The sequence below is a fragment of the Nematolebias whitei genome, chromosome 9 (assembly GCF_014905685.2).
Source record: "Nematolebias whitei isolate Nwh7 chromosome 9, NemWhi1, whole genome shotgun sequence".
NCBI lineage: Eukaryota > Metazoa > Chordata > Actinopteri > Cyprinodontiformes > Rivulidae > Nematolebias > Nematolebias whitei.
Genome location: NC_056506.1, coordinates 40,746,495 through 40,757,517, shown reverse-complemented (window position 1 = coordinate 40,757,517; position 11,023 = coordinate 40,746,495). Strand labels below are relative to the sequence as shown.

Here is an 11,023-nt window from a genome sequence, read left to right as displayed (position 1 = left end):
TATTATTGTTATTATTATTAATTAATTATTTATTTATTTTTAATTTGAATGGTTACAATGTTAACTTTTTTTGGCTTTTCTTTGGATATCAAATATTTCTAATTGCTTTATATTTTACCATATTTTCTCTTTTAGCTGTGTTTTAAAGATTTAATATTCTTGTTGCTCAGTTCTCAGGTTCTTATCCGACCCAAATCTTCTGTTATGTTCAAGGATGGAAAAAAAACACAAAAGTATATTTATAATTGCATAAGACATTTTTAATTATCAGCAACTTACAAATTTATCAGATTGCCAATTTTTATTTTTTTTTTACCACGCCATAAAATAGAACAATATCTGCTAGTTTTCCATTATAAAAAGGTATCACACATTCAGAATATTATTCATTTTGTGCCCGTCAGAATTTATTATCTTAATTGGCTTATGTGCAGTAAAATCAACTAATAGGCGAATTGATTATTTCAGCTCTGCATCAAATTATCACACTAGCTTGATCTTTGCTTGAGATTAAAATTAACAACTACTGCAATTTGTTTCAGGGTGTTTTAAAATGTTCAGGAAAAGAAGATATGGTTCTGCTGTAGAACCTGTAAAACCAATTCTGACGGGAAAAATAAATTACTGCCTTGCTTTGTGTTTTTTCACTTTTATCAGCCTCAGTGTTGTGTAAGCTGCTCCACACTGAGTACCTTAAATGTTACTGAAATTTAACCACGGTGTTTAACGAATGCGCAGCGCTCGGGTTCAGTTAAACATGACAAAGTTGAGTCTACAGTAGGGGAACTACAGTGCAGTAGTTTACTTGCTTGTTATCAGGGCTTTAGGAGGAAGTAGACCTGCTACGCTGAGCCTGAAGGTGAGATCAGATTTGTCAGAGTGTAGTTGTCTTTTCCTCCCCCCTCCAAGGCAGTCATTAACACTGGCAGGAAAGAGGAAGAGGGTGAGAAAAGAGTAGGAGTGAAAGATTGACTCCTAACGTCAGTGTGTTATTGCTAAGAGTGCATTATTCCTTCTTGGTGTGAGATTTTCAGCCATAGCCAGTTTTAATAACAGCTGTGTGGAAGTATTATGACTTGTCAATTTAAATGATCAACATAATGTGAAATTGGATTATCAGCTAATAAATCAGTTCATCGTGTATTTATGTTCTTGCTCCTGGCAAGTGCTGACCCAACGCTGACCTTACACGATCAGTGCCGTCCTTTTGTACGCTAGACGTCCTTGAACGAGAGCGCTGTTTACTCCAAGTGTTTTGGATTTTATCCTCCTGCGGTAAAGCCCTCGACTTGATGAAAAACAGAGTCCATCTTTAACGTGGGCAGGAAGAGGTCTTTCTCTTTGTGGTCACTCCCCAGCTGCCTGCCCAGAATTGACACAGTATTCACTTTTTTTTTTTTTTTGCATTTTGATCATTCTGTCTCCCTGTTTATTCTTTACTTACCACTCACAGCCTCCTGAAATCAGACCTTTCTTGATCTTATGTCTGGACCAAACAATATTAATTAATTAAGAAATTACACAAAATCCAATACAATAATAATGTGCAGCCCATCTCTGCTTTAACCGGTCAGAGCTAAACACTATATCTAATCAAAAACTTTTTATCCACAGAAGAAGATTTTAGATTTGAAGAGGCTTCACGTCTTCACTGTGATTCTAAGTCTCTGTGTCGTTAAACGGATGGAGACACAGCAACCAATATATCGGTTAAGCCAAATATAGTTTCTAATTTCTTCTGTTTTAGTTTGATTCTCTGCCTCACAGACTTGTTTGCTCTTTTTGTTCACCTCACTCCTACAATCAGGCTGTGCAGATAAATGAATGCACAATTGTGACAAAGTGCAAGACTGTGTGTGACTCACACAGCAGTGTTTGTCTTTCAGTGCATCAGCTGGAGGGAGACAAAGATTACGAGACTGCTGTTTGAACTGAAACTAGGAAATTGTGCCGAAATACAAACCTACAAACTGACCAACTAGAAAATGTACATGGTTTCCATTTGTTGTTGGACCATTTAATGTTGATTATATCACCCGTTAGCTATAGAATACAGTATGTATTTTATTGTCTTTGATATTTTAAGCAGTTATTCCATGCATCATAAACACTAGAAAACAGAATTGTTACAAGCAATAATAAGTGATTAACCCCAACTGTTATCTAACTTGCATGTTTTAATGTCCATAAAATATAATATTGAATATTTATTTTTGAATTTGTTCATTTTTCATTTGTTTTATTTTTAGTACATGTCCAATAATTTTATGTCAGTCGTTTAAGATTATCTTTTTTTTTTTTTTTTTGGTGCCTTTTTACTTGTTTCAACTAAAACCCATCTCTAACTCGGGTTATTTACTTATAAATCAATGTGATTTCAAAATTAACTTAAAATACTTCATTATTTAATGTAAAACGTTTGTCCTGTGACATTTTTGACAAGCTGTTGATTTAAGAACCTCCATTTGTGTTTTCTGTGCTAGAGCTGAGCCAGCCCATCTGGTTGTTGACAATTTCCATTCTCCTCCTGCAGGGACATCATGATCACACATTTTGAACCATCCATATCATACGAGAACCTTTACGGGGAGGTGAAGGACATGTGCTCCATGGACAACGACCAGCTCTTCACCATGAAGTGGATCGACGAGGAAGGTATGCTTCCCTGTCACTTCAGCCTTCACCGTTCTACCGTACAACCAGTGAAATGTTGTCTGCGATAACTTGTGTGACAAATTTAGAGGTTATATTTCCCTGATGCAGCGTCTTGTCCGTACAGAAGCATCCAACTCTCCTCTTCAGTTTTGTGTCGGACAGTTTGTCAGGCAGCAGTAATTGTGTCATAGGAAAGATTGAGCCGTCGGAGAAGGTCAGCCTGCCAAAACTCATTAGAGTCAGAGTCCAGCTCCCACAGACAATCACCGGAGTCGTCAGCGTGCGTCAGTAATAAAATGTTAAGTGGTTTTTACCAAGTGCACTGTTCAGATATGCCTCTCTCCTGCTGTCTCAGCCATTGTGTCACATGAACTTATGCAATCAGTGTCTAAATAATTTCAAAATAGTTCTGGGAAAAATACTAAATTTCACTGACATATTTTAATATTAACCTAAATATTGTTGTTGAGGAAAACTGGCGGATATTTATTTTCACACAAGTGCTCGACTTCATCGTGTCATTTATTCAGCTTTATGATGCCACATTTAGGTTGTTTATGTAAAGAACATGTTGTGTTATGTTGTTTATTTGTCATATGCAGGTTAATGCAAGGTCAACAGTGCAATGAAATGTTCAGGATGGGAAGAACTGATTTGATTCACTAAAATAACTGTGCAAGTAGGATGAATTTGTATGAATTAGTATTTCATAGGTAGTAATTTAAGCTTAATTGCACATGGTATATATTGTACATAACTAACAAACTACACAGATTGTGTGACAGGTTATTCCACAGGTGGTGAGTAACATTGAGATTAATTGAATTATGATGGTAAGGTACATGATATGCGTATGTGACATACATGACATATGGCATGAGATTTGACATACTTGGGCAGCCGACTTGGAACCCAAAAGTCCCAGGTTCAATCCCCAGCCATTCCTGCATGTCGTGGTGTCTCTGAGCAGGACACCTAATCCCTAATTGCTCCCCGGGCGGCAGCGCTTACATAGCTGCCCACTGCTCCACCTGGGTGTATCCCAGGTGCAATGGGTTAAATGCAGCGAAATAATTTTGCCATTGTATGGGAATATACAATGCCAACAACACATATCGCTTTATTTATTTATTATACTGTATACATGATACAGACACACGTAGTGCAGCAGCAATAAACATATTAGGTGTCACAGATGTGGCTTAGTGCAATGTTATTGTCAATTGTTCAGTATTATCAAGAGTTCAGTAATCTGACGGCTTAGGAATAATAACTGTCTTTGAATCTTTTTGTACGCAATGAGAGACTCCTGTATTATCTGCCTGAAGGTAGTAAATGGAATAGTCCTTGTGCTGGGTGGGTGTGGTCCTTAATGATGCTGTGTGCTTTACGCGGACACCGGCTGTAGTATGTCCTGGATGGTGTGGATACTGCTACTTGTGATGTCCTCTGCTGTTTCAGAGTAGCCTATGCAGAGATGGCTCACTTTGAATTATGATGGATGAATAAAAGTACAAAACTCCATGTAGTGAAGCCAAGAAAGACGAATGTATGACCTTAAAATGTATTTTGATTTAGTCTTTTTCAGTTAAAGCAGATGCTGTGCTTTAAAGAGTAAAGAATTGTGTGAAAGAAACCATTGAACAAATAAAACTTTGACTTGTTCAACATTTTTATGCTGCAGTTCATTTTAATTTCCAGTACATGTCAGAGTTTCTGTTCCTCTGCTTATTACTCCATGAACACTTTGTCACTGTCAGGGAACCATATGAATAAAAACTAAATGGTGGCTTTAGTGTCGGCTGATCTTTCCATTTGATATTAATGTGCATCTTGGTGGCATTTTGAACAAATTAAATTAAACCAATGGCAAAATCATTTACTGCATTCTCCCATATAGTTCCCGCTTAATTCAATTTTTACATAAGTCATGCATTGGAGTTAGCACTATTCTGTTAAGTAAACTGTTTATTTTGTCACACTTCACACTGTGTAGGTCACAATTTTGCCCATTTATCTTTGAAACCAAAAATACAGAATAATTTTTTCACGCTAACCATCTCAAAAAAAGCCTCCTTCTTTTTTCTTTTCTTGCCAGTGAGCCTTACATACTCTCCAACGTTACATCACTTTAAACGTCTCTTCTAATATATTATTTGGACTCCACTCTAATGTATTGTGGGAGACAGTTTATTTACACAGATCAATGTTTGTCTCATTTTCCCTGCAAATAGATGTCTTATCACCAATTTAGTTTGTAAAAGCTCCATGAAAAAGTAGCCGGTGTTTGTGAATGTGCTTTGCAATGGTGACCAGTATTCATGAACTACTAAAATGTTTAATATGTTTTGCATGGATCTGTAAACGCCACATATGTGCTAAATGCATCTTTATGATTGCCAGCAGTCATCGTAACAGGAGAAGAGAATAACATCCTGCTGTTTCCACCTTTTACTTGATTTCTTGCATTAAATTAAATTATTTTCTTATTTTAATTGTATGTCTCTTCTCTGCTGCCAGGTGACCCCTGCACCGTGTCTTCCCAGCTAGAATTGGAGGAAGCTCTGCGCCTCTATGAACTCAACAAAGACTCGGAGCTCATTATTCACAGTGAGTTTTTTTTTTTTTTCCCCACGCAGACATTTTGTTTACACGCGTTTAGGATCTGAATGGAACCTGTCAAGAGGATTCCAACCAGGTTCTTGGGCCGCAGCCAAGAAAACTGCACATTTTGCTCTTCTGCTGCTCCTGTTGGGTCCGGTATTACAAGTTGACAGCATAAATGTATGTTCTATTTTTGATTAGTAAGGGACATCTCATGAGACCTCAGGTCCAGGATTGTAGTGGCTGAGCTTTGCCATGTTAAATATCCAGTTTGGCAGATGCAAAATATAATAATGTAGTGGTTATGTACCAGTATTTTGTGCTCTTTGTTAATATTTGACAGGCCTTACTAAATATACCAATCATCAAAATAAATATATATTCTGCATATTCTTACTACCCCATAAAAAACTTTTGCTTTTTGTTGTTGGGGAGTTGATGTTAAATACCTGATACAGTTGTAGTTTTCAACAAAATAAACAACTATTTTGTTTCCATGCAATACAATTGTTTATATTTTTTAAGCAGTTTAGGTATTTTAAAAACAATTTACAGTTCTTTGTCACATTATTGTCAAGCAGTCGATGGCCGCCCTCAACGCTACATATGGTATTTGGTGTATGTGCTAATTGTTGCACCCCAAGTGTAGACTGTGCAGTCAGGGCATCACTGTGTGTTGGTGTGTAAAAGCAGCAAACGGAGGGTGTCTTTAAAATAAATGACACTGGTGTCATAACCATCTTTGATACATTTCTTCAGGGAATAAGAATTCAGCTTTAGTCCTGTGTGAACAGAGCATTTAGATGCTCACAATCAATTAAATAAAAAACATGTTTGTTTGCAGCTTTCTTTGACTTTTCAGGTCTGTTTGCATTCATGTTTCTGGCTTTTGTATACAGGCAGTTACTACACAACACAGAAGCATTGATCAATGCCTGTAAAAAGAGTTTTTTAGCTGCTGATGTCTGTCCTTTTAGCTCGTGAGCTTGTTCACTTCCCTATCTGAACCTGTTGACAAATAGTTGTTACTTCTTAGATTTGCAGTGAGGGGTAATTCAAATATTTGAAGTGTTGAGGGTTTCAAAGCTCGAGCTCTGTGCGATGTAACCTTCAGATGGCAGCGTGAGCGATGGAAACTGATTAACGTAATGTTTTAATCAAATCTGAAGTGCCAGGTCAGGAGTGCAGTGGATGCCACTGTGAAGGCTGGAGATGAATTTAGGTGGAGGTGTTAAAAAGAGGATATATGAGGGCCCCAGGGGGCTGCCAGGTCTTCGCATTAACGAGCTCGTCGGCTCGCCTCTGACTCACACCGCTCCAGGTCTAGGTCATCTCCATGTCACAGACTACTAAAAGGTTGTTTGTTTCCTATTTTTCTGTAAGTGGTGCACAAAAACACACTTGTTGGTGAATTTCATTAGGATTTGCTTGAGGCAAAAAAAAATTGCCACAGGTTATAAGTGTTAAAAACACTTATAGTGGTTGTTGTAACCTTGGCTGTTCTACGCTTTGAAAAGTTTCTCTTTGTATCATCTGTGGTACTTAAGCTGTTAGGACAGTACCATAGCGCCTGAAATGCTGCTGAAATTTACTCAGCATCATCAAAACAGCCTCACATGACAACTGCTGACCTTATCTGCCTCGTCACGTGAACAAGTTTTCTTAAAGATATTTCTGCTTTCTTTCCAGTTTTTCCATGTGTACCTGAGAAACCTGGCATGCCGTGTCCAGGAGAAGACAGTAAGTTTAATCGTTTCCACTCTTAAGATTTGCTAAATTTATATAACCTACTTGTAATTAACACTTAAGACTCTTTCTTTCAAGTTTAAAGGCTCTCAAATAACGCTTTATTCTGGTAAATTTAATAAAAGCCTTTATTTAAATACGTGTGCTCAAAACTTAGCATAATTTAGATCCTGAGCTTTTTAAATTAGTTTGTAAATCATTTTTTGAAATAGTTTCCGAGCATGTGGTAGTAGTTCATGTTTCATTCGTTAGCTGTTCTGCTCAGTTGTTTCTCTCGGTTCTTGGAAAAACAAGTACTCTGGCTCAGATAAAAACACTTAGGCGTAGATTTTCTGCATCTTTGAAGGATAATTAAATAAAATTAATAACACCAGTGCCGTTTAATCTAAAAATCTGCCCACTGCAAAAAAGAAAAATATTTTAAAGTAGTTTATCAGAAAATACTGACTGTATTTTAACAGATGGGTTTTTTTGACCATGTATTGGTGATGTAATGTCAGCTTAACGAGCCTAATCAATTATAGTTTCTGAGGCTCTTTAGCTGCTTTATCTTAGAGATCAATTTGCTAATTTGGTTAATTAACAAATTGTGCTAGTAAAATTTTCCCTCAAAATGATTAACGTTAACATTTATTTACTTAAAAAAATGATTGGAATACATTTACGTTTTGTTTTTTTACAAGCCTGCAATATTTTGTTTTCTTGTAATAAATGTTTTAAAATCCACAGGCTTTTGGATTTATTCTGAATATATTTTACAAAAACAACATGTTGTGTCATAAATCTCCAAAAGTTGTACTATGAAATGTAAACAATGAGATGGTTCATGTGTTTAAATCAAATCCTGACGATGCTCCGGCAGGAAAACGAGGTTTGCGTTGAACCGATTGTCTTCAGGTTTTGATTTAATTTTTCAACAAACAAATCTGTATGAATTTGTTGAAGCTATTATTTTTTTTTCTCCACAGAGTCCATATATCGCCGCGGCGCTCGGCGCTGGAGGAAGCTCTATTATGCGAGCGGACATGCCTTTCAGGCCAAACGGTTTAACAGGGTGAGACCTGAATCTAAAAACAGATTCTTTAAGGTTGCTAAGATTTGTGTTGTTTTTGTTTTGTTTCAAAATGTTCTTTCTGATCAATACAAATGTATTTCATATTTTGTGGATTGCTATAAAGGTACTGGTTCAGGGAATACAGTATTTATGTGTTGTGTAAAGCTTAGGGACAGATTCATGCAAGCTAGCAGTCTTTTTTTCTAAAGCAGAATATTTTATTTTTAAAATATAAAGTGGAAATAATTTTTTTTTTTTTTCTATCCAACCCTCGGTGCAGCGAGCCCATTGTGCCATCTGTGCAGATCGAATCTGGGGTCTGGGAAGACAAGGTTACAAATGCATCAACTGCAAACTGCTGGTGCACAAGAAGTGCCATAAACTGGTCACGATGGAGTGCGGCAGACAGATGATCCAGGTGAGATCTGTGACAATCGTCATGCTCTTTATTTCAGAGTGATCCTTAAATTGGACATAATGTAGAATTTATTATTATATATTATTAATTACTGATGAATGTTGTCCAGGAACCAATTATGCCCAGCCCACCATCGAGTCAGTCATCAGACGCAGCTAATCACCAAGGTAACACGCAAATACACACAAAGAAATCCTTTAACTTTAGAGGGAAATGATTTATTGATGTTTAGAAGTGCAAAGAAACAAACATCATCTGAACTGTTCATCTTCTGAAATGCATGCGAAACCTTTAGACTTTTATTCTATGAAAGGACTGTTTATCAGCTCTCCTGAGCTTCTAATCTTGTATCTTGTCTGACTGTACATTTTTAACAACACACCACAAACATGCATTTTGTGTTAAGATGTCGATATTTTGCATCCAAAGTGTCAGATTTTCTCCTGGTTTTCCTGTAAAGTGGCCTTGAGCTGTTATATTCAAGGTGTTTGAAGATTTTTCAGGTTTATTTTTCACAGACCACTTTTCAAATCTGGGTTATTAAAGTTTAGCTGCTCAGCACTGATCCTCGACTCATTCAAGCACAAAAAAAGGCCACCTAGCTCGAGATGTAGGATGTAGTTGACTCCACTCTTAACATTAAGCCTTTGAAAGAATATCTTGAATAATAGTTTATTTTGTTGCATCTGCAACAACTTACAAAAGAGAGCTTCTTTTACTGGCATGCAGTAGTATTTTTGCAACAATAATACATGTCTTCTACAATTGTGCCACTTGGGGTGGCTGCATGTTGGAGTAGCTGTTACATTCATTCTGAGATTTTGCTTTTGGAAACTTAAATTCCTCCTTTTCTGGATGTAAATCAACTTTTTTGGTTGATTGTTTCCTCTGGTATCAGATTCTGTGCAGCTGGAAGGATTTTTACTGTAACTTTTTTTACTTTTGGACATTTGTTATGATGCGTAACCATGACAACAAGGTGGTTTCTACACCTGGGAGCAGCCGATTAACATCTCAAAAGCTCAAATAATACCTCAACCACAGCCCCAAATGTCAAATGAGTTGAAAAAGGAAGTGCCGTAGATGCAATCCCATCTCCCTTCCGGCTGTGCTCAAGTGCCTGAGCACTGAGATCCTGGAACAGGTAGAAAACATTGCTCATGACAGCAAGGACCAGGATTGTCTCCTGACACCTGCAGCCGGCTGTCTGCATTGACGAGGAGCTCAGCAGCTGCTGGGAAGAGAGGCCATCACTCAGGGAGGAATTCTTCCTGGGATTCGGGTGGTCCTGCAGCCCGGTGGAACCGAGAGGCCAGCCGAGTCTGGGTGGACGGATCGGACGGCGTCTGCGGTCATTTTCTTCGGATCCACTGTGGGACGAACGTATACAAGAGATACTTCCTGCCTGCAGCCATCCTTATCTATAACATCTCTTAATGAAACAAGGATAATGAGTGACAAGAACATTTAATTTCCTTTTGGGATTAATAAAGTATTTTTGAATTGAATTGAATTAAATACACAGTGTAGTGGCTGACCTGTTTCTGAAGCAGATAAACAGTATTTAGAAATCACATCCTTGGGGGTGGGGGGGGGGACAAAACTGACATGAGAGATCCTTCATTTCCTACATCTGCTGCAAATTTGGTCCTTTAATAGCTCTTGAATAAAACAATAAATCTTGTTTAAAACTGTTTTTGTTAGAATAAATTTGTTGTTGCTTTTAGTGTTTTTGACAAATATATGGAAAAAAAGACAACATATATAAAAACTTGCCTTTTTAAGAATAAATTTGTTGGCCTCCTGGCTCCAGTTGAACCACCTCGACAAGTTGTTCAGATGCATTTAGGGGGTTTCTGTGCAACACCAGACTTAAGTCCAATCAGGTGGATGAGAGGTTGACTGAACTCGGAGCTTAGGATTGTTGTTGCTATTGATAGAGAAGCAGCTGACACTCTGGCTGTGGATGCCTCTAGGCCACCCGGGGCGTTTTGTGAAAACATCAGAATCACATTCACAATCGTGCATTTTTTTTTCTGCATTATTAAAAGCGTCAGAACAAATGTGAGGTTTTTTGTTTTTTTTTTTAACTGAGAAAATTTTCTCCGGCTCTGCACAGACTTGTGAACAAAGCGTGTGACTGTCTCGCACATATTTTCTCTCCTCTTTCTCCTTTCTCCTCCTGCCTCCCCCTCTCCTTATGTATGTCTGTCACTGTGTCTGTCACTTTCTCTGCACTCATCTTCCTCTCCTCTCTCTCCTTCAGGCCCTCAGAATAAAGACTCCAGAGAAAGCTTGAATTATGATGGAGTGGAGAAAGAGGTGAGAGAAACCTTTGGAAACGCTGTTGATTTGTGATTACATTTAATCATCCTTAGAGACAGAAACAGTTCAGGTAGGAAAATAAAACAGGGTAATGTGTAATTAGAGGGATGATAATAATCTATTTGTTCATGATGTGCATTTGGGTGTTCAGTTTTTTACCTGTGTATCTATTTTAGAGAGCATTCATGCACCCTAGCAGTGTGGTAGGTATTGATTTCCTT

At 37.6% G+C, this 11,023-nt stretch overlaps 1 protein-coding gene across 1 annotated transcript in view; it reads left to right on the top strand.

The window, feature by feature from the left end:
* Positions 1–11,023, top strand: part of prkci (protein kinase C, iota) — a 28,553-nt gene that overhangs the window by 4,963 nt on the left and 12,567 nt on the right. The window contains exons 2-9 of the mRNA XM_037682355.1: positions 2,534–2,655; positions 5,176–5,265; positions 6,949–6,999; positions 7,974–8,059; positions 8,340–8,477; positions 8,587–8,644; positions 10,744–10,799; positions 10,979–11,005. Coding sequence (XP_037538283.1) covers positions 2,534–2,655; positions 5,176–5,265; positions 6,949–6,999; positions 7,974–8,059; positions 8,340–8,477; positions 8,587–8,644; positions 10,744–10,799; positions 10,979–11,005 — 628 coding nt within the window. The remainder of the gene's footprint in view (positions 1–2,533; positions 2,656–5,175; positions 5,266–6,948; positions 7,000–7,973; positions 8,060–8,339; positions 8,478–8,586; positions 8,645–10,743; positions 10,800–10,978; positions 11,006–11,023) is intronic.